This window comes from Chanos chanos, chromosome 15 (assembly GCF_902362185.1).
Source record: "Chanos chanos chromosome 15, fChaCha1.1, whole genome shotgun sequence".
Classification (NCBI taxonomy): Eukaryota; Metazoa; Chordata; class Actinopteri; order Gonorynchiformes; family Chanidae; genus Chanos; species Chanos chanos.
This window is the reverse complement of record NC_044509.1, coordinates 2,218,234-2,240,398: the sequence shown is the minus strand read 5'-3', so window position 1 is coordinate 2,240,398 and position 22,165 is coordinate 2,218,234. Positions and strand designations below refer to the sequence as shown.

General features: G+C 43.4%; 2 protein-coding genes across 4 annotated transcripts in view; both read right to left on the bottom strand.

The window, feature by feature from the left end:
* Positions 1-5,612: 5,612 nt before the first annotated feature.
* kat5b (K(lysine) acetyltransferase 5b) lies at positions 5,613-18,172 on the bottom strand. 2 transcript variants are annotated; one of them, XM_030792646.1, is made up of 15 exons: positions 18,155-18,172; positions 15,424-15,490; positions 14,890-14,958; positions 14,617-14,753; positions 14,269-14,337; positions 13,405-13,572; positions 12,554-12,625; positions 11,280-11,342; positions 10,601-10,849; positions 9,742-9,831; positions 9,462-9,602; positions 8,526-8,619; positions 7,942-8,101; positions 6,805-6,886; positions 5,613-6,019 (listed from the first exon to the last, which is right to left on the bottom strand). In XM_030792646.1, exons 1-15 carry the CDS (start codon positions 18,170-18,172, stop codon positions 5,885-5,887), a joined length of 1,614 nt encoding a protein of 537 aa, XP_030648506.1. In that variant the 3' UTR covers positions 5,613-5,884. The 2 variants fall into 2 exon arrangements, with proteins under 2 accessions (XP_030648506.1, XP_030648507.1); XM_030792647.1 differs by lacking the exon at positions 18,155-18,172 and adding an exon at positions 15,606-15,626.
* Positions 18,173-18,410: 238 nt separating this feature from the next.
* Positions 18,411-22,165, bottom strand: part of fermt3a (FERM domain containing kindlin 3a) — a 9,028-nt gene continuing 5,273 nt past the window's right edge. The window contains exons 7-14 of one of the 2 annotated variants that reach the window (XM_030792667.1): positions 22,091-22,165; positions 21,148-21,197; positions 20,631-20,755; positions 20,428-20,534; positions 19,991-20,206; positions 19,433-19,557; positions 19,088-19,229; positions 18,411-18,590 (exon numbers count right to left, since the gene is read on the bottom strand). The exon at positions 22,091-22,165 is cut by the window's right edge and continues 60 nt beyond it. In XM_030792667.1, coding sequence (XP_030648527.1) covers positions 18,411-18,590; positions 19,088-19,229; positions 19,433-19,557; positions 19,991-20,206; positions 20,428-20,534; positions 20,631-20,755; positions 21,148-21,197; positions 22,091-22,165 — 1,020 coding nt within the window. The remainder of the gene's footprint in view (positions 18,591-19,087; positions 19,230-19,432; positions 19,558-19,990; positions 20,207-20,427; positions 20,535-20,630; positions 20,756-21,147; positions 21,198-22,090) is intronic. The other variant, XM_030792668.1, reaches the window with a different exon arrangement.

Below are 22,165 nucleotides of genomic sequence, written 5' to 3'. Positions count from 1 at the left end.
CGATCTTGAATCACTAATAACTCTCAGGTTGTATTAGCGGCAAAAAGAAGTAAAGCTGCTAACAGCACTTTATAACTGAAACTTTGAAGTGGCCTCTGGGGGGCGCTGTTCTAGCAGAATGGCTGGGAAATGGAGCTAAGGGTGGTCTACGGCAAGCAGAAAGGCTTGAAGAGGCAACTTACTATGGTTCATTAAAGTTGTGGCAGCTCAGTCGACCCAGCGTTTTCATGGTCTTTTCCTTCCTCTTTAAGTCAAAGTACCGAGCGTTGCCGGCTTTGGAGGATGGTAGGCTGGTAGACATCTTGGTCAGGTTGTAATGATTGTGTTCGAGGATCCAAAGTACAGAGACACAACATTTATAATAGTAGTAGTAGTAGTAGCAATAATAATAATAATAATAATAAAAACAATCCAAAAGTAGTTTGAGAAAACAGGCAAGAATCCACAACAAGTAGGAAGTAGAGACACAGAAAAATATCTAGTCCATACTGAAAGTCAAAATTCAAATACCAAACAAAAGATAAAAGTCATACACAGACACTTGGATATATAAAGTGAGGAGGAAACAGTGGTTCAGGAGAACATGTAACCACTCAACACCTCACAAGGCAGTGACAGAGAAAGAGTTCAGTCTTTTCACAGCAGGACAGAGTGCATCCGAGAGCTACAGGTGTTTTTAATGGTCAGGTGACCAGAGCGTGGCCTGACCGCACAGAGAGCAGACTGAAGACAGGTGTGACCCTAACATTTAAACCACCTCTCCCTCTCCTGTTATACAACTGCACGCTGTTTTCTGATCTTTCCATTATGTATGGTCCCTCTTAGTGCTGCTTTCTGCTTTTGTGTTTTTTTAAAGACATCTCATTCCAGAAGCCAGGAGTTATCTCCCACACACCCTTTGTTGACTGAGTTTACTGAGCTCCACTTTTTGGTCTATTCTGAGTTTTCTTGTTCCGTATTTGGAAGGAGAATGAAACAGACAGATATTTGTGGAAAACAGACTGGAAGACATGAAGGACCTGGAAAATAATCATCTTTGAATGATACCTGCAATGTGCGTGAAATGAAACATAAAGAGCAACCATATATAAGCAAATTCATGCATAAACATGAGATTTCAGTCAGAGGAATCGCACGCTGTGAACAAAAAGGCAGAGCGGAGGAGAAAAATGGGATGGAGAGAATAAGACCTGTGGAGAAGAGTGTGGAAGGGACCAGAGAATGGTGCATGTTTTTTATCCTGAATCAGGACACAGAAAAGAGTCTTTTGAACATAGATCACATCTCAGAGGACAGTCAGAAAGGAAAAAGAATTCTCCAGTTACATTCAAATGTGTGTTCCATGCGACGGCTGACACTTTGAAGAAGCTAAAGAAGAGCTCTTTCAGGAACCCAGAGGAAATCATCAACACAGAAAATCAAATGGATATGGTGATGTCATCAGAGTGGGTGAAAGAGGAACATAACAGAGATGATATTTCTAACTCAAAAATGTCATAATAATGTCTCATTAGCATGGCACCCTCTACAACTGGGCTTTCCCCATACATCCTTTTGGAGAAGACAATGTTCCTGAACAGCTTATCCTACTGGAGAGTTCACACACGCTGATGCATTGGTAGTGGATATAAATGAACTTCTGAAACTCTAAAAATCTGTTTCACAATGAGGTTACATGCACACAGTACCATACCTACATTTCTTTATGTGTCTCTTTAAAGCACCTGCATCCCTCCAGGATGCACACACACACACGCACACACACGCACACACACGCACACACACACACACACACACACGCACACAAACGCGCGCACACACACACACACACACACAGGCAGACACACACACACACACACACACACATACAGGCACACACAGGTACACACCCGTTAAGGACAGCTGGCTTTGTTTAAATAGTGCCATCTGGTAAACCAGTGATCTCAGCGTGGTCACTCTATAAAACCACATTTCCCCATCACACCAAACCTTCCATATCAACATCTCAAAACACCAAACACTCTATATCACCATCTCAAAACACCAAACCTTCCATATCAACATCTCAAAACACCAAACCTTCTATATCAACTTCTCAAAACACTAAACCTCTTATATCAACTTCTCAAAACACCAAACCTTTCTTATCAGCATCTCATAACACCAAACCTTTCTTATCAGCATCTCATAACACCAAACCTTTCATATCAACATCTCAAAACACCAAACCTTTTATATCATCTCAAAATATCATTGGGAACGAATCAAAAAATACTTAGGAGAAGATACAAACACAACTCAAGGATTGGCACCGACTGTGACTCTTACTTGTTTATTCTTATTTATTTATTTTTAACCATTCCCCCATACTGCATTTAAGCCTATAAAAGTACATAAGTAGGATTTAAACACCTTAGAAATCATGAACACATAAATGATTTTGAGATTTAGGCCACATCTAAATCTACATTTAAATCTAAATTCAGACTGACATCCACATTTAGAGTTTTCTCTGTGGATCGAGGTGCATTTAGGGATGAAAAGCAGATGTCCCTGACTGTTTGGATCAGGTGCGTTTACTTTGATTTCACATTGATCGCTGCAATTTCTTTGAAAATTTGACAGGACGATTCGAGTGAAAATTATATGTCTGTTGTAGGAGCTGTGTCAGGCATCCCAAATTTATGACACAAAAGCTTACATCAGCAGTTCAGATTTTAACTGAAGTTATTCACTGAAATTATGGGCATATGCATTCCTATTCCTAAAGGTTACAGAACCGGGCTTGTGACTGGAGGGTTGCCGGTTCGATTCCCAGACCCAACATTCACGGCTGTGTGCCCTTGAGCAAGGCACTTCACCCCAATGCTCCCCGGGGCGCAAGGAATGCTTCCCACTGCTCCTGCGTCTGGTGTGTGTGTTCACTGCTGATGTGTTGGATGGGTTAAATGCAGAGGACAAATTCACTGCTCGCTGTTCACAGTGTGTGTGTGCAATCACAGAAACTTAAACTAGGAAGTATGATCGTTAAGACTATTTAAAGAAAAAAAAAATCAGGTACTAAGAAAGCCAAATCAAAGTTTATTTTTTCAAACAATGTAACAATTGTTCAGATACTGTGGGTAATGAGTGAGATGAAGCATCGAGTGCCTAGGTCCAACAGCTGTGCACTGAACAGGATCACAAGGTGAACTGTCACACACATACAGAAAAAGACACTCATCAGACATTCAAACCACTCTCTGCTCTTATACTTTCCCTTATGATGGTCTTTTCTGTAAATAAAAAAAAAACAAATTCACAAGACACACAGGGGCTGTGTTGCTGTGTCGTTTCTAAGTAACAGATTTTTCCCCCTTTGCTGTGGTTTTGGGTTTCACGGGCAATGTGCATTATGAATATTTGATCCTTTTTTCGTAGAGAGTGGATAGACTATTCTATAATAGATATAACACTGTGAAATCAGTGTAAGTGTAAATACAGAGATTTAAGTCAGAGCAGAATGGGGAGACCGGTGATGTTCAGTAGGACACAGGCAGAGCTGTAGGTGCACAGGGATTACTGCCCGAAATAAAGGAAACACCAGCAGAAAGTGTCCTGAGGCCCTGGTCCACCTCAACCCACCGCAGCAAATTCCGTTTCCTCTGTGTCCGGAACGCTACTGGACGGACGCAACACTGTTTACCCACCAGGAATTCCATCGTCTGATGTTTGACGGTGGCGGAAATCTCCACGTCACTCCATAATTTCCCTAGTCCAGCTGGATTAAGGCCTCCGGACCGACATGACCACGGTATGCTGTTTACATAGTTTTCACATCCATCAAACCCACTCAGTGACCACATATGCCCTGTGGGTGGGCGCATTATTACCCTGAAGAAAACCCAAGTACAGATGTACTGGTCCCAGCTTCTTAAGAGTGAAACCATACCTGTCTGGACACACGCGTTTCTAACATGCTTTTTAATCATTCATTTGCTAAAGTGTTAGGGTTAGGGTTAGGGTTAGGGTTAGCGGTCAGCAGTGCACCCGTGACCAGCGCGGTGGTAATTCGACTCTTTCACACACGCAGGGGCAGTTTCTGTAGGAGGCAGATGAAGACTTCTCATTCTGAGGACTGTGCTACGGGCTCGAACCCCGGTGGCTCTGCCTGGGGTCAGAAGGTCGCCGTGGACAGTGTGAGAGGATGGGTAAGGCCCTGATAAACGCTGATCTGGATACCCTAGCATTCTCCTCCACACACCACTTCACTTATGAATGTGTCTGACACCGAAAACGGAAATAAAATCGATAAAACGGTCCGCTTGTCAAGAACGTTGCGTAATTTGAATTAATGTTTATCTCATGTTTTTTTTTTTTCATGTAATTTGAATTAATGTTTATCTCATGTTTTTTTTTCATGTAATTTGAATGAATGTTTATCTCATGTTTTTTTTTTTCGTGTAATTTGAATTAATGTTTAATTATAGGCATGTTTATCTCTCTGTGTTTACAAAATCTTTTCTTTACTGGAGCATACTATTTTAAGTATCTTGATCAGGATTTTTCAGATGCTCCTGGAATTTTTTTTTTAAATATCATAGTCTTAGTTACTGTTTTAAATTTTCCTCAAACATTTTTCGGATGGTTTTCACAGTTAGCATTTCATTAACTGTATTCTATATGTACTATGTTCATTTACTACGATCACAAATGCAAAAAACAGCAAAATTGACACATGATCTCTTAACACTCTAAGTGAATCTGATCCCTCTGTGTAAGGGTCACTGCGTTGTTTTCTCTATGAGCAGTGATCTCTCTCTCTGTCAGGAATAAATTTGTCATTTTTAGACTCAGACACTAGCCCAGGTGGCAGCATTTACTGAGAGGATCAACTCAGAGAAAGTACAAAAGACTCAGGTTAAATCAGCTTATTTCCTCTGTCTGTGCCGTTCAAACTCAGTCCCGCCAAATGTACAGACAGTCAATACAGGAATTACACACATGATACAGTTTTGTTACGAGTCTTTTCCTCTTTAAGATTCCTATGCATACATATGTTTTACAGTAAAATAGCTGTGAGTTTAAAAAACAAAACAAAACAAAAAAAACACGGGTAAGGTGACAAGTGTTTTGTTTTTTTACACGATTTTACATTCATTTTGTGGAGAAGACATGAGTGTGTGTTGTATATGGACTGGACATTTACATTCTGGCATCAGTTGAACATGGCTTAATGCACCACACCAAACACACGCGCTTCCCCCTCAGACACACAAACACACACACACACACACACACACACGCACACACAAACACAAGCACACACAGTCTACACTAACCACTGTTTACAAAAGTCCTTTAAAATAAAAATAAAATAACTCTATACAGGTGAAGAATGTGCTGAGAAGACACAAGGTTCCTGAGGAGGGGGCTGGGCTGTCTGTTATCATCTGTGTGTGTAGAAATCCACAGACCTAACACAGGCTGCTGTTAGGGAAGAGAAGGTTCCAGAACAGTGGGAGACGGACTACATTTGTCCCTTCCCACAACTTTTTTTTTTTTTTTTTTTTTTTTTACACTCAAAAAACAGGATAAAAAAAAAAACCCACCATACATTGTTCTCTACTCGACAGCAGTATGTGTTCTGCTCATTCTCGGAGCTGAAATTTCACCGATTTAACAAAAAAGAACAAAAAAGAACAAAAAAGAACGGAGTCTGAGTGATGTCCGGGAAAACCAGGCTGACCGAGCACAATGTTCATGGATCACTGGAGGATTATAACCGGTTTGTTTTGGGCACGGAGGGCAGTCTGATAGTGACAGATGGGTGATTTTGAGACTTCCCGAAGAAAACCCTCAGAGAGTGTAGTTTTGTGAGATAACCCCGGCGTGGGGCTGGTCTCTACCATTTGCCCCTCTTACTCCAGTCTTTAGGGGTGAAATGCAGGCATTTAGGGTCGATACGCAAGTGTCTCTTCTGCATGGCTCTCTCATGGCCTTCCACTATGTCCTCAGACAGGGTGAGAATGTACTGACCCTGATCACACACACACACAGACGCACAGAGAGAGAGAGACAGATGGGAGGTCAACACTTATCTGACTGTGCTGTTACATTTTTATATAATCTTACAACAGGGTGCTTTTCAATTCATAGCACCAACTGAAAAACTAGACATTCACATTCTTGGTATGTGTGACAATGCTCTCCTCTACAACTGAAGGTTAGCTTTTCCATGTTGTGATGTAAATACTAAGAACAAAACTATATATCTGTGATTGAATAAACAGAATTTAACTGTAGTGGCATTAACAGCAGTGAGTCTCTGATTCATTCTCTTTACTCATCCTACCTCCTCTGTTGTTAAAGAAGGGCACTGAATGATTGTCTGTTTTTAAAGAAGGGCACTGAATGATTGTCTGTTTTTAAAGAAGGGCACTGAATGATTGTCTGTTTTTAAAGAAGGGCACTGAATGATTGTCAGTTTTTATTTCATGTCCTGCTTTGTTGTCATCTCATTAATAGGCTATGACAGACCACTGTACAGAGGAAACACTGAACTCCACTCAAAAATGCAAACTCTCTTAGAACAGGTCTCCCTCATGACTCTGCCACTGATTCAACTACAGCAGAGGCCTGTGGTCTGAGTCTCATTCCCCCTGACACTGAACAATCAGCATCCAGGGGCATGACTCTGAGTTACTGACTAACACTGAGGTATAAATGACAACGCCACTTACACTCCAGTGACTGATCAGACTCAGAGTACAGAGTAATCCAGATTGACACAGGTTAATAAATAATGAAAGGTAGGGTGCTTACCTTGTAGTAATTGATAAGATTGAGATATTGTAGAGTTGATATGACGTCCTCTTTTTTCACACTGGTGATCTCACTGATATCACTGAAATCAGACAAACATACTCAAACTATAATGACATATTCATACATTTGGACCACAGATATGGTATGGACTGACATCAGCCTTCTCCATGAACAGAAAACACTGAATGGTTTTTTTAACCAAACTGAAAAATCACTAGTCGACTTAAAAAACCATGTCTCAGCATGGGGAAGATTAGGAGGGTAACCATGTCACAGTTTGGTAACACTGGTATGTCTACTCATAACCATCTTACACATCATCTAACATAAGTGCTCAGTATTTTCACGTTCACCGTCTGAATCCTGCACGCGGTTACCACAGGCCAGCGTTCAGTCACATGAGAGAGGAGACTGTCCACCTGTCCTGTCACAACCCTGCTCACTCACAAGCCCTGCTCACTCTCTCTCTCTCACACACCCTGTTCACTCTCTCTCTCTCACACACCCTGTTCACTCTCTCTCTCACTCACAAGCCCTGTTCACTCTCTCTCACTCACACACCCTGTTCACTCTCTCTCTCACTCACACGCCCTGTTCACTCTCTCACTCACACGCCCTGTTCACCCTCTCTCTCACTCACACGCCCTGTTCACTCTCTCTCACTCACACGCCCTGTTCACTCTCTCTCTCACTCACACGCCCTGTTCACTCTCTCTCTCACTCACACACCCTGTTCACTCTCTCTCTCACTCACACGCCCTGTTCACTCTCTCTCTCACACGCCCTGTTCACTCTCTCTCTCACTCACACGCCCTGTTCACTCTCTCTCTCACTCACACGCCCTGTTCACTCTCTCTCTCACTCACACGCCCTGTTCACTCTCTCTCTCACTCACACGCCCTGTTCACTCTCTCTCTCACTCACACACCCTGTTCACTCTCTCTCACTCACACGCCCTGTTCACTCTCTCTCTCACTCACACGCCCTGTTCACTCTCTCTCACTCACACGCTGTTCACTCTCTCTCTCTCACACGCCCTGTTCACTCTCTCTCTCACTCACACACCCTGTTCACTCTCTCTCACTCACACACCCTGTTCACTCTCATGCTCTGCTCACTGAGGTGGCAACTCACTTGATGGTGATCTGTGGCCGCTCTCCGTTCTCTGACTTGAGGTCCATGAGGATTTCCAGGATGGTCTGGGACCAGTAGGAACGGTAGGACAGCAGGCCCAGGTCAGACAGAGGCTTCTCTGGTGTCCCGGTCTTGCCCTCCACCTTAGACAGCTCGTAACCTGAGACACAGAGACGCAAAGAGTGGGTCATCCCAGCGTGGACGGCCATAGATCTGATCCAGTTAACAAAAACCAACAGACAACACAGAGCTGAAAGTGCTGACTCTCTGTTGGGACTACGGTGCGGGAAGTGTACTGATGGCTACGTAGCGGTGGCCAGTGAGTACAGAGCTGAACAGTAAGTAAACTTCACTCCCCGACACCGTAAGAGGCATGCTAGCGAAACAGGCTGGCACCCATGGGTTTTAGCCTCCTTGCTAGCGCGCCCGCCTCCCATGCCCGAGGTTGCGAATTCGAATCCAGTGCGGGGACTGTGATTGTCCGTTAACACGACGCAGGTTCCAGTTACACCAAACAGAGCCGATCTCTTTGTGGTGGCGTGTGAACGGGGCAGACAGAGCAGTTTAAAGCGACTGACACTCACTGAATTCGATGAGCAGTTTGCCGTAGCCTCTTCTCTGGTAGGGAGGCAACGTCAGGATACACGCCACGTTGTAGTCTTCTGTCGACTCTTTCTCCTGCACACAGCAGAAATAAAGAGATAGAAAACAACATTTAAAATGTGTTATGCTGGAATAAACCTGGGGCGAAGAATTACTATGCCCCACATCAACATGTGTGATTTGTTAAATCATGATCCCTCTCCTTGTTTGTTTGTTTTTCATGTATTCACAGGAAAAGAACATTTGTTTTGAGGCTGTGTCACACTGTGAGATCTCGTCAGTATTAATGGACCAGCTCTGGGCTGACTGCTGCTCCTGAGTGAAGAACCAAACACACGTGTTAAAGGCCTGACATGTATGAGGCTCTGGGCTGTGTACAGACACACGTGTTAAAGGCCTGACATGCATGAGGCTCTGGGCTGTGTACAGACACACGTGTTAAAGGCCTGACATGTATGAGGCTCTGGGCTGTGTACAGACACACGTGTTAAAGGCCTGACATGTATGAGGCTCTGGGCTGTGTACAGACACACGTGTTAAAGGCCTGACATGTATGAGGCTCTGCGCTGTGTACAGACACACGTGTTAAAGGCCTGACATGTATGAAGCTCTGCGCTGTGTACAGAAACACGTGTTAAAGGCCCGACATGTATGAGGCTCTGGGCTGTGTACAGACACACGTGTTAAAGGCCTGACATGTATGAGGCTCTGCGCTGTGTACAGACACACGTGTTAAAGGCCTGACATGTATGAAGCTCTGCGCTGTGTACAGAAACACGTGTTAAAGGCCCGACATGTATGAGGCTCTGGGCTGTGTACAGACACACGTGTTAAAGGCCTGACATGTATGAGGCTCTGCGCTGTGTACTGACACACGTGTTAAAGGCCTGACATGTATGAGGCTCTGAGCTGTGTACCTTTGAGAAGTAGCCCACTATGTGGAAGCCTTTGGAGTCGTACTCTGTCATAACGTAAAACAAAAACGGGTCTGTGTCGTAGTACAACGTCTTATGGTCCAGGAAACACTTTGCCAGTAAACACAGGTTCTGAGAGTATATCTGTACAGAGAGAGAGAGAGAGAGAGAGAGAGAGAGAAATGTTAGAAACAGCTGATGGAAAAATGTACACCACATACATTCACACACATCATATTTGGTAATAATGACCATTCCCCCTCTGAAGAAAAAGGGCGTTCACCTTGTTTTTCCGTCCGTCGATTTCAAAAAACGAGATGGTGCCTTTGCGGTAGATTTCATTTCCCGGTGGGTGGCGAAGGTTACACTTTGTCTGTTTGAAGAGAAAGAAATGAGAGGAATCACATGGAGCAGATGCAGTCAGACTGTCTTCAGTCAGAACCACTGAAGCTTCACTTTACATTTCAGAATCTGCCAAATGCCATCCCATTTCCAAACGCCATTCACAGCCAAATCCCATCTCATCTCTGGAATTTAAGGACTACAGAAACAGGCCTACATACCCTCAGCAAGGCTTATTTTATTGTGTATTATTCCTGCACGGTAAGAGAAACTGACTACACACACACACACACACCACACAGTACATCAGTACTACCCACCAGCAGTCACTGACACAATTCACTTCATTTACCCACAATTCACCACGCTCCAGATCAAAGGAAGCATGTGCATAGGTGTAGGGCTGAAACATGGACAGGCTGACCAGTGGATTAAGGTAACATAAACAGACTGACTCTACACCCTGTTGACATACAGCACTGCACTGTACTTAATGCCACATAGCCAGCCTGCCCACCCTTCTCTCCCTGTCTGTCTGTCTGTCTGTCTCTCTCCCACTCACTGTCTGTCTCTCGCTGTCTGTCTGCCTGTCTCTCACCGTCTGTCTGCCTGTCTCTCACCGTCTGTCTGCCTGTCTCTCGCTTTTCGACTGTCTGTCTCTCGCTTTTCAACTGTGTCTGTCTCTCTCTGTCTGTCTGCCTGTCTCTCGCTTTTCGACTGTCTGTCTCTCGCTTTTCGACTGTCTGTCTGTCTGTCTCTCCCCGTCTGTCTGTCTGTCTGTCTGTGTCTGTGTGTCTTACCAGATGCCTCTGCAGACACTTGAGGCTTTTGAGGTATTTCAGGCAGAATTCACAGAGGTACAGTATGGGCAGGGAGGTGAGCTCTTGTGGGTAGGGTGAGAAATACCACGGTTTCAGCCTGTGGCGACCCAGCTCAATGCACTCGATGTTCTTCATCCGCGTCACGATGTCGTCGTGGCTACGGTCCGACACCAAGCTGCCGGTCATGCGGGGGGCAGAGGGAATGCCGTCCGAGCTGTCCTGGGAATCCTGAGATCACACACAGACCGGAGTTAAAACAGGAGGGGCGGGGCTTTGGGTCACCAATCAAAATCTGACACTAAAAAAAAAAGGTTGCACTGCATCACTACCCTCTCCTCCAGATTATTAAGGCCCATTACAAAAGGCACCCACACGCCTCATTTTACAGAAGCAGAGGCCAAACTGGATCCCACATTTATGGTTAGGTATAGTTCAAAAAATTTTTTGCTAAACATCAGTTTATAAACAAAACATTTGATTGTTAAAGAGGAGAACAGGACTGAACATCCTGAGTAAGACTAATGGAAAAGCCTGGACATGTAAGGTCCAGGGCTGAGCAGGTCCACGAGTGTGTTACAGGGTTCAGTGGATCCTCACTCTGACTCTACACGCTGTCAGACACACAGCACACAGGCAAGGACAAGTGAAGCAGACGGACCTCTCCTGGCTGCAGAGGTACAGGGGGACATCGGGGGCTGTTTAACTGGAAAACCTTTATCATCTAGCAGACAAAACACAAGGGGGTTGCAAAGGTGTTTTCACTTCACATTTCACTTCATACATTATACATACAGGGACTAAAAAAGAAAAGATCATTTAAAGTATCGCCAGTAGGGGGCAGTAGGGCACTGAGCTGAAATGGTATTCAGTGGCATCATTGGTGAGTGTAGTTCTATAATCAAAGCACAGAGACACTTGATTTTCTGTTTTTCTATGTACTGTGAATTGCAGTCATAAATGTAACAAGGTGTTATTGCTGTCTTGAATGCATCAGTTTAACACATTAAAAGGCCTGAAAGGTTTAGTTACAGTTAATGCGACACTTCTGACTTGCGTGTGAAGTCAAACCCCTGACAACTAGAACAATGAAATGGCCTTTAAAAAAGGGAAACAATCTAAAGGTTAGGGGTGTGTTATAATACTGTGGTGAATAAACATGGTCCCTGAATAAACTGAAATTCATCACTTTCTTCAATCCATCATCACTCTCATCACTTTCATCCATTCATCACTCTTATCACTCATCACTTTTTTTATCCATCACTCTCATCCATTCATCACTTTTTTTTTTTATCCATCATACTGTTCCCTTAAAACAGCTTCAGAGGATGGGCTGGTGCACTCCATTGGCTTGATAGCCGTGTGTAAACATGCTATGATTAGCATCCTTCCAACTATTTCTGATGTCCTTCTCACCCCCCCCCCCCCCCATCAGAGGCTATGTGACACTAACAGTTAGACTAGTGTGACTGCAGCGCTCATCCACAGAGCCGTCTGGAGGTAAAATGAAAGTAAAAAGGTGATGGTGACTTAGACGAATTTTGGATCATGTGCTTGTGAGTGGGGCTGATTCTGAGTCAGCTACACCACCGCTTCACACAACCACAACATCAGACCTGAGAATGTGAGGACGCTGACATGAGAAACACATCAAGGGGGTTACAGAGTGACAGGCCTTGGGAACACGCTCACCAAACATTCATAAGCAGCTTTAAAATATTCCTCGTGAACCTACCAAATCCTTATCCAATCCAGATTAGGACACTGGAAGAATGATGCTATGAAAAACAGTACAGAGGAACACTGTGTCCGCAGTCTTCCACTTTAAATCTCTCTTATAATCTGAACAGCGGCGGCCGGCAGGCATGCCCGTGCCGGAGCACAGCACGTTTAGGGTGTGTGTTTTCTCAGGATGAGCTGGACAGTGCTTACCTCATCTGTTCCTCCACAGTTCTTCCTCTTCCTGCCAGGCTGAGAGGGCATCAGACGCCGCGCCGTGCCATTCTGACCGCCAAACAGAAGATTGAGCGTGATTTCAAAACACATTTCAGACCGCAAGACTCTTTCTGTCCACTTAAAGAGCAATGCTCTGGTAACACACACCGTAAAAAAAAATCCAAAAAAACAAAGGCTCGAAACTGAACTGGATCACATCAATACAATTCCTGCATTAACGTTTTCAAAAACATTTTTTTTAACTGTGTCTCTACCCATTGTTTACCATGTTGTGAAACAAAGAGGGTGTAAATACATTTTAACCAGTGATGAAAAACACAATAGATGCCTACTGGGCAAATTGTGAGTGTGTGTGTGTGTGAGTGTGTGTGTGTGTCCATGTCCAGAGGTGCTGTGCTGCGTGTTTTCCCCGCAGGATAAACTGTGCATGCATGTATATGCGCGTGTGTGTATATGTGCGTGCGTGTATATGTGCGTGCGTGTATATGTGTGTGTGTGTGCATATATGTGCATGCGTGTATATGTGCGTGTGTGCATATGTGCGTGCGTGTATATGTGCGTGCATGTATATGTGCGTGCATGTATGTATATGTGTGTGTGTGTATATGTGCATGCGTGTATGTATATGTGTGTTTGTGTATATGTGCATGCGTGTATGTATATGTGTGTGTGTGTATATGTGCATGCGTGTATATGTGCATGCGTGTATGTATATGTGTGTGTGTGTATATGTGCATGCGTGTATATGTGCATGCATGTATATGTGTGTGTGTGTATATGTGCATGCGTGTATATGTGTCTGTGTGCATGTGTGTAAAGATCAGTACCGTAGTCAGAGAGGTGAGACTTTCATGCTCTTCTCTGTTGGTTTTGTTAGTGAAGGTGGTTGCAGGGTAAATGGAGGCCTGTGAGGCCTCAGTAGAACTTGGAAGAGAAGGCACCGGCGTTACCGGGGAAACCTGCGGTGCCAAGGTAACAGACTCCACTTTCCTCTTCTATAAGTCAATCAGAGAAAAAAACAGAACAACCTCATTTCAAACAGATGTATGAAAACACATATTTTCAAAACAATCACATTAGATTTTTTCCTTACATGGAAACTTAAAAAAAAAAAATTACGCATGAACGTTCATTATAGTCAAGGCAAGACAAGCACAGGAGCAAAGCTCAACAGACAGAAACAGTCTCTCTGTGTTGGCTGGCATTTATACAGGGCTTAATGAAGACGCCCAGAATCCTCTACTACAGCCTCACACGTGTTCTTTGCTCTGGCCGACTTCAACCCTCAGCAGCGGGGCTCGTGTGGTGCTATGCAAACGAGGCCGAATTTCTCATTTCATAAACTTACAATCCCGATAAACCAGCACACCATACAACAGCAAGGTTTATTTCTTTAATCGCTTTACTGTTGGGAATGCTCTTCATCATTAATCCTTTTTTTTTGTTTTTTTTTGTAAATTCATTCGAGTATACCCCATGATTAGAGAGCACATGTCCGAAGCGGAGGCCAAACAAAGTAATGACCACATTCCTCCCACTCCCATTACAGAGAAGATCTCACTCGGTGGGCTGTTAATCTGCACTGCTCTTGGACCCATTCTTTGATTGGCTGATTTTGTGTAAGTCTTGATTACGGAAAAGAATGCTTGGTTTTTTGATCTGGGTGTAGAATGGGTGTGGAGAGGCTGTACCGGAGTGGGGAGGGTTTTGCCTCTGGAAGGTGCAGTGGTAGACTGAAGGTTGAGCTCTAGACTCTTCCTCTGAATTTGAACAGAAAGGAAGAGAACTGCATAGTCAGTCATGACACTCAGCACATCACATGACACAGGTTTGTAATCCAAACGTCTCACTCCGACAAAAAAAACAAGAAAAAAGAAAAGAAAAAAAAAAGCTGGATTTAACATACAAACACTCCTGCCAACGGCTCAGTAAGAACCTGTAAGCAAACTCAAAAGTGTATGTGGAACATCACAGATAAGCTGAGGCTTGAGCCTGGGTTACTGTGTGTGTGTTTAGGGGAGAAATGCTCCAATCCTTACCACTTCTCTCTCTGGGGAGCTAGGTCGTGACCCTGATAGCCCATTCTTGGTGGGCGTTTTTGCCTCTTTCTTGGGAAACTGAAGTTTCTTCATGTCGAGCCTGTCTGGTGTGACCCATTCATCCAGCCGCTTGTTGACTGGGAAGATAGGACAGAGGTTCCAGTCCACGCATACGATGATATTTCAATTCAATCAGTTCTTAAATTTATTCCGAGTTACACCATTTGATATCAAAATCGCGAGGAGACACGGTCGCGAAAGAAGAATACTTACAGTCAATGTAGTGGACATAGTACAGCTTCTTCCCAGGGACATCTTTAACACTGAGAATTTCAGCCAGCGCTTCACGAAGAACACGCGACAGAATAAAATTAAGACAATATTAGTTAATGAAACCGCACGTCATTAATCAATGTCAAGATTAAAATCACAACATTTACTTTTCAGGCACGTTTTAAAGAAATGTGGACAAAAGGTGCACGTTACATATCATTAATACAGTGGCAATTCATTTTAAACACTGGCGCGCTAACAACTGACTGAGTTGCTATGTGACAGCTTTGTAAATATGGAATTACAATGAAGTCAATTAATAGTAAACCACCCAAACTATTCCACAGTACTCCTTCCCCGTCCCAAGTGAACCGTGAATGAAACGTACAATAATTTTCGAGAAATTCTTTGTTTACATTCTGTCGCGAGCGGGGGGGGGGGGGGGGGGAGCAAGCGCCTGCACACGCGGGGCCCTGACAGGCGCTTTATTATGCGGCTCGAGCGTTAGCGATGCCGCTAACTGTTAGTACTTACGCCACTCGTCTTCGTTTTCTTGATTTCTTCGGAGAACAGGGAGCCGACAGCCCTCGACAATTTCGACCTAACGTGACATAACACATTATAGGGTACAATAAATTTATCCGAATGAACTGTTTCGATCTACACAATAAATTAAACAAAAACAAAACAGAAACAAACGAGCCTAGATTACTCACCGACGCGTCCGCCATTTTGGTTGTCAGTGTTCCTACTGACGCAAAGCATTGTGGGGAAAATATTGATGCAAAGCGGAAAGGGAGTATAGATTTTGCTTTCTGAGCGCGTATGGAAATAACCAGAGAGACTTGAAGAAACATTGTCTTATTTCAAAGACATCTATAAAGGGGTTAAAGGATTTTAGTTTTTCTTTTTCCCCCCCTTTCTTTCTCCTTTAACTATTTGTATAATTAGACTGTGAACAGGGTGTTTAAATTTATTTAAATGTAGACATAGATGAGATTTTATTTAAAGCAAGACAAATTAGGAATTCTGCGTCGCTAGAGTATCTCTTCAAACCGTTTAGCAATATTCCATCAGCTAAATGCATCTTTTATAGTTGCAAAACCACATGTAGAGAACGAAGTGATTAGTTCTCCGTAACTGAAGTGTCCTGAATTTACTCAAAAGAAGAATTCTAATCTATTTAATGTTTTGTTTTTCAGATTGCTTGATCTCACTGCCAAACGTAAATCAAATGAATCGAAGGTATTCTGTTGCATACGTCACACAAGCCAAAGCTAATGAATAAGGCTCTATGCACAAACTCGTGTATGTGTATACACACACACACACACGCATATATATACACACACACACACACACACACACACACACACACACACACGAGTTTGTGCACAGAGTTTCACTTCTCTTAATCTCTTCACACTGTCAAATCAGACAGAATCCAGGAAAGTGGTTGCAGCACTTCATTATGGACTTTTTTCCTAGAGGTAAAACAATGCCTTTAACTATGTGTATTTCTCTACGAAGGGTACATGGAGGGACACTGGCACTAAATGACCATACATTAAACTATTTCCATCATGTTCCTACCAGCTACCCCACATACCATTTTGGTCCCGTGAAAATGACCGAAAAATGCTACCACGCCTTGTTTTATTCTTAATAACTTCATGTCAATTAGTGGTAGAGACCTCAAATATTGGCACAAAATTAATAAAGGATTGTATTTGAAGAAATACAATTGGATGCAAGAAAATGGGTTTATAATACCCTCAGTATCACCCTCATTTAGGAATTTTGCACTTTTTTCCAAATCTAGGACATTCTAGAAAATCAACAGACATGCAGTACAAAGTTTTGATGGTTTTGGCATACATCAAACACGTTTGTCTTTCATCCTACAAAGTTTAGTGAGGCCAGGTACAATACCTGTCAAGATATTAATGCCCAAACACGGCTTCCCAGATCAGGCGTTTTTGAGGCTGTAAAAACAACATAGCATCAACATAGCACAAGGTATTAGAAATCTGACTCTGACTGATGCACTGATTGTAAGTCGCTTTGGTAAAAAGCATCTGCCAAATAACTAAATTGTAAATTGTAAGGGCAGAAAAAATATGAAAACATAGAATTTGAACAGAAATATTTCACAGGCCTTGGTTTTGGGACCCATTCATGATACAGACAAGGTCTGAACAAAATCTGAGACAGTGCTGCAACAACCGTATCTGATTTTACACAGAATGATATATATATATGTGTGTGTGTATATAAATACACACACACACACATACATACATACAAACATATATATATGTGTGTGTATATAAATATATACACACACACATACATACATACATATATACACAGACACATGCAGTAGGTGATTTATTATTTTTTAACGGGGGGTGGCCCAGTGGTCACTGATACTACTCTGTAGAGTATATAGGGGGGGAAACATTTTGGTCATTTTGCTAACAAGAGGGAAGGCATCCCCCCTCATCCCCCTGCAAATCACCTGCTCTATGTGTGTGTGTGTGTGTGTGTGTGTGTGTGTGTGTGTGTGTGTGTGTATGCACGTGTGTGGGTGCACAGATTGCACAGAAGGGGGCAGAGGCGTGCCATTTAAGGCTCTTCCTGAGAGAGGATCAATGCTGCACAACAGTTGAGGTTTTCCTGTGTAGAAACACAGCACACCACATCTTCCTGTACACACTCAATCTCATGCTTAAAGGTCTGTGTGTGTCTGTGAGTGAGTGAGTGAGTGAGTGAGCTGAGAAAATGTTTGCATGAACTCTGTACTACTAAATATATGTGAGAAGACACATTTATAGATATGGGTTTATATAGCGGTGCTTTAATTTTCATTTTCTTCTTCAACAGGTTACAAGAATACCTAAAAAAAGAAAACAAGAATACCTAAAAAAAGAAAACTCCGAATGAAAAATTTCATTCGGAGTTTCTTTAGTTGATATTTAAATTTACACTTCTATCCTGTATTAAACAGCATTATTTACAACTTGTAAATAAAACAGTTACTTGGTGTTTTGCCATAGAGCTGAGAGCTGTATGAGGAAATGCTTTGAATGCAGGCAGTCAAATAAAACAATGAACTCAATGTTTCACTTCTCTAATCTCTTCACACTGTCAGAGTTTTTGGTCTGTAGCATGGAGACAGGTTGACAACTAAAAAAAAATACACATCAAAACAGTTATGGGGAAATCAAAAAGACCTGTTCATTATCAGTTAATTAGTTCCCACAGTTGAAGGTTCACTCATGTGAACTGAACAGGAATTCTATGACCATATATGGATGTGTCATGTTGTTTGACCTTGTATGGTTTCGCATCTATCACTGAGTTCACTGGGAGTTTCATAAAGTGTTCAGTTTCTTAAACCTCTCTCTGTCATGCTGTCTCACAGATCCTCTAAATACACAGAGAGTAGTTGGTCTAACAGTGTTTAGGTACTTCCTGTGTTCTCTATGTGTGCGTGTGTCTGTCCCTCTCTCTCTCTCTCATAGGGCCTCGTGGCCGCCCGTCAGTTTGTGGAACAGCTCCTCGTTGAGTGTGTCACCCTGGTCCCGGTTGCGCGTGGACATGAAGATGTAGCCGCCGATGTACTCGTGTACAATCTTACAATCTGCAGTCACGCAGCTGAACGCTATGTTCACGTTCCCATTGAACTCGATGGCAACCTGAGTGGAGATGAAAAAGAGGGGAGAGGTACGGACAGCGTTGAGGGTAACAAACTGTTGGACCACACCAGTCCACTCCTTGAGAGGAAACTTCAGCACTAACAACCACCATTCAAAACACTGATAAGCTTTATCAGGTGTGTTCCTCAGCAAAATGAGGCTTGATATTAAGATTGGTGACTGTACATGACGAAATACGGAAAGACATATTTGCAAGAGTGTTTAGACGTGAGTGGACATCACATCCGTTATTATGCGCCAGTCTCTGAAGTTGCGTAACACGCGGCAGACATACTTCCCTGTTCCCCCTGCGGGGGCCTTCCTTTAGTTTGTTATGCTTAAGAGTGAGTAACATTATTCAGAAACATAGCACACTCTAAATACACATCCACCTAAGCCGACACACCTAACACAGTTTACGGTATGTGAAGAGGGACGTCTCAGTGACTCAGCGGTCAAATCTGCTCCTGTTGAAGCAGCCGACGGGGAACGAGTACCTGTTTGATGTCCCAGTTAACGTTCCACTGTCTCATGGTGTTGTACCTCCACGTCTTCACCACATCGCTCACGCTCAGGTCGATCCGGATCAGACGGTTATTGGCGATGCCCAGAACCTCGTCTTTCCGACAGCCCTTAAACCTGAGAGCGAGCAGGAGACGAGGAAAGGGACAACGTTGAAAAACGGTGACGCGCTGTCTGCCCTTTTAACAGAGTAAAAAGCTCTGGTTTTATGTTGTATGACACGGTTGGTTTTTGCTCTTATAGGGTGAAAGTGGTTGAGAGTGTCTGGAGTAACAAGAGTGTTAGAGAATAGTCTCCATTGAGTCAGAGCTGTGACTAACCGAACCACAAAATAGGATATCCCAAAATCAGGCAGGGCCTGCCAGATCTGCAGGAACTTCTGTATGCCGTCCGACAGGGAGAGCTGAGCCACGTTCTGATAGGCCTCCAGGATACGGGGAGTCAGCTAACACACACACGCACACACACGCGCGCACACGCACACACGCACACGCACACGCACACACACACGCACAGAGAGAGAGAGAGAGAGAGAGAGAGAATTACTGAAGTTACTGAAGAGTTACTGAAGTGTTCACTGTATACATTTGTTTCAATTCTCCTTCTTCTTCTTCTTTCTTTTTCTTCTTCTTCTCTTCTTCTTTCTTCTTCACTTTTTTTGCAAAAACTGTAATCTCGCTTTGACACTTTGTCATTGTGTACATAGAGCTGTGCTGGTGATTACCATTAACTGTAGTCGACTGATCTGCTAATGTGATGTCTTATGTTACATTGCTGACTATGTTAAATAGCTTTAGTTTCTGAGGGATATGTTTAGAATGACTAGTGAGTAGAGCGTTAAAATGACACTCAGCGATGCCCTGTTTTGTGCCTGTTACCTGTTTAGCCTTGTATTTCTTCTGGTAGCGTGGGGAGACCAGGCTGTGAGTGTTAATGCTCTCATCTGTTTGGGGCGTGTCTGTCCTGGGCGTGGTCCTCTGCATAGCCAAGAAAGACTGGATGTTCTGCACCTCACTAGAGTACGAGCTGTCTGCTAATGTCTTCCCTTTCGAGGCCAGACGGCAGCCCGCCATCCATCGACTGTACTGCTGCTCCTGAGGGCAGGGGGAGAGACACAGACACGGAGAGGTACACATTACAGCATCGCCCAAGGGTTGCTAAGCAACAGAAAAGGTACAGTACACAAGTCAACAACAATTCAGTCTACTGTTGTATGTTGTATGGTACAGATGAGATTACCATAGATTATTCTGATAATCAAACATTATTCTATAAAAAAAAAAACCCAAACCAAAACAAAAGAATTTGTCCTCACATTTTCACAGCGTAGGTACACCTCATTCATGCCCTCGGCTTCTGGGATTAATAATCTGATACAGAACTTCTGCCCTGCTACACTCACGTCAGGGACCACCTCACAACCTGAGGAAAAGATTGGATTAGATTCTGTGTGTATGTGTGTGCGTGTGTGTGTGGATTGGAACAGACTGTGTGTGTGTGTATATGATCACTTGGTACCTCTGAGGTTCATCTCCTGTATGGGCTCTTTGGTGCTTTCCTCTTTGCTTTTGTAATAGGAAATGGACGTTTCCTTGAATTTAAACCAATATTGCTTGTAGGGTTTCAATGTCAGTTTCTTTGGCCTAAGACAATACAGAGCAAGGTAGAGAAAATGACTGTTTTTCCCATGAATGTATGTTTGTGAGTGTGAGTGTGTGTGTGTGTGCGTGTGTGTGTGTGTGCGTGTGTGTATGTGTGTGAACACTACAGTGAGAGAACACCACAGGTGCATTGATTGATGCTTTGGGATGAATGTGAATGTGAAAGTGTGTGTGTGTGTGCGTGCGTGCGCGCGCGTGTGTGTGGTGTGTGTGTGTGGTGTGTGTGTATGTCTGAGGGTGAAGGAGGTGAGAAAGCATGATTTGTGATCTGATTGTCTTAGGAAGGTAGCAGCAGCTTCACCACAGATGGAAAGAGAGAGTGAAGCTAAACAAAGACTGCAAACTCATTCACTGTCTCTCTGAATCCGTCTCACCTTAGAAGCTTCAAGTAGTCGTGCAGTTCTGGAGCTGTTGTCATGGTGTCCTGGGATAGAATGTTGAATCCACCAATTAAAATTCAACAAGAAGGACATGTTATCTGTACTGTGGATTTAAGTTGTTAAAATACAGTGCTTTGCTACCCTACAAACAAAGTAAGACAGCTGCTTAGAGCACTTCTGACAAATCTAAAGACAGGCTGGAACATCTCAAAGCTGACAAAACCCAGATTTCACAATAAAGTCTTCAAAAAATTCCACAAGGTCTGAGTGAAAGGGTTGCACATACTGAAACTCACAATGACCATACAACATATTTTAAATTTGATTTTAACATATCACATAAACAAAACATGTTTTACTTTAATCCATATGACGATTACAAAAGTGCGGTTGCATTCCTTTCACATCAATACTGAAGGTTTGCACTTTGGCAGAGAAAAAATACTACACACAAAGTCCACTGATGTGTCACAAATGTCATACAGAATGGTGCTCCAGTCTTTAAGGCCAAAGGTGAGCTGACCTTATCTCTGTGACTAACTCTGTGCTTTTTCAGCCTTGCTGAGGTCAGTTTCATACCCTCTTCACCAAAGCAATGGTGAGAACATTCATGCAGGAATAAGTGGAGGATGAAAGAGAGATGTGTGTGTGTGTGTGTGTGTGTGTGTACATGTGTGTGTGTGTGTGTGTGTGTGTGTGTGTGTGTGTGTACGTGTGTGTGTGTGTGTGTGTGTGTGTGTGTGTGTGTGTACGTGTGTGTGTGTGTACGTGTGTGTGTGTGTGTGTGTGTGTGTGTGTGTGTATGTGTGTGTGTGTGTGTGTGTGCGTGTGTGTGTGTGTGTGCGTGTGTGTGTGTGTACGTGTGTGTGTGTGTGTGTGTACGTGTGTGTGTGTGTGTGTGTGTGTGTGTGTGTGTGTGTGTTGTTTACAGACTCACCAGCACATCCACAGTGTTGTTTTGACCTCCTTCCATCTTCACCTCCAGACACTGCAGAGCAGAATCCAGGTCATC

Excerpts from the sequence above, each read along its gene's own strand:
- kat5b (XM_030792646.1), bottom strand. Across the intron at positions 13,573-14,268 it reads GCAAAACCCTCCCCACTCCG|AAGAGGAAAGTGGAGTCTGT; the intron begins GTACAGCCTCTC and ends ATTGACTTATAG. Across the intron at positions 6,887-7,941 it reads CGGCCACAGATCACCATCAA|TGATATCAGTGAGATCACCA; the intron begins GTGAGTTGCCAC and ends GTCTGATTTCAG.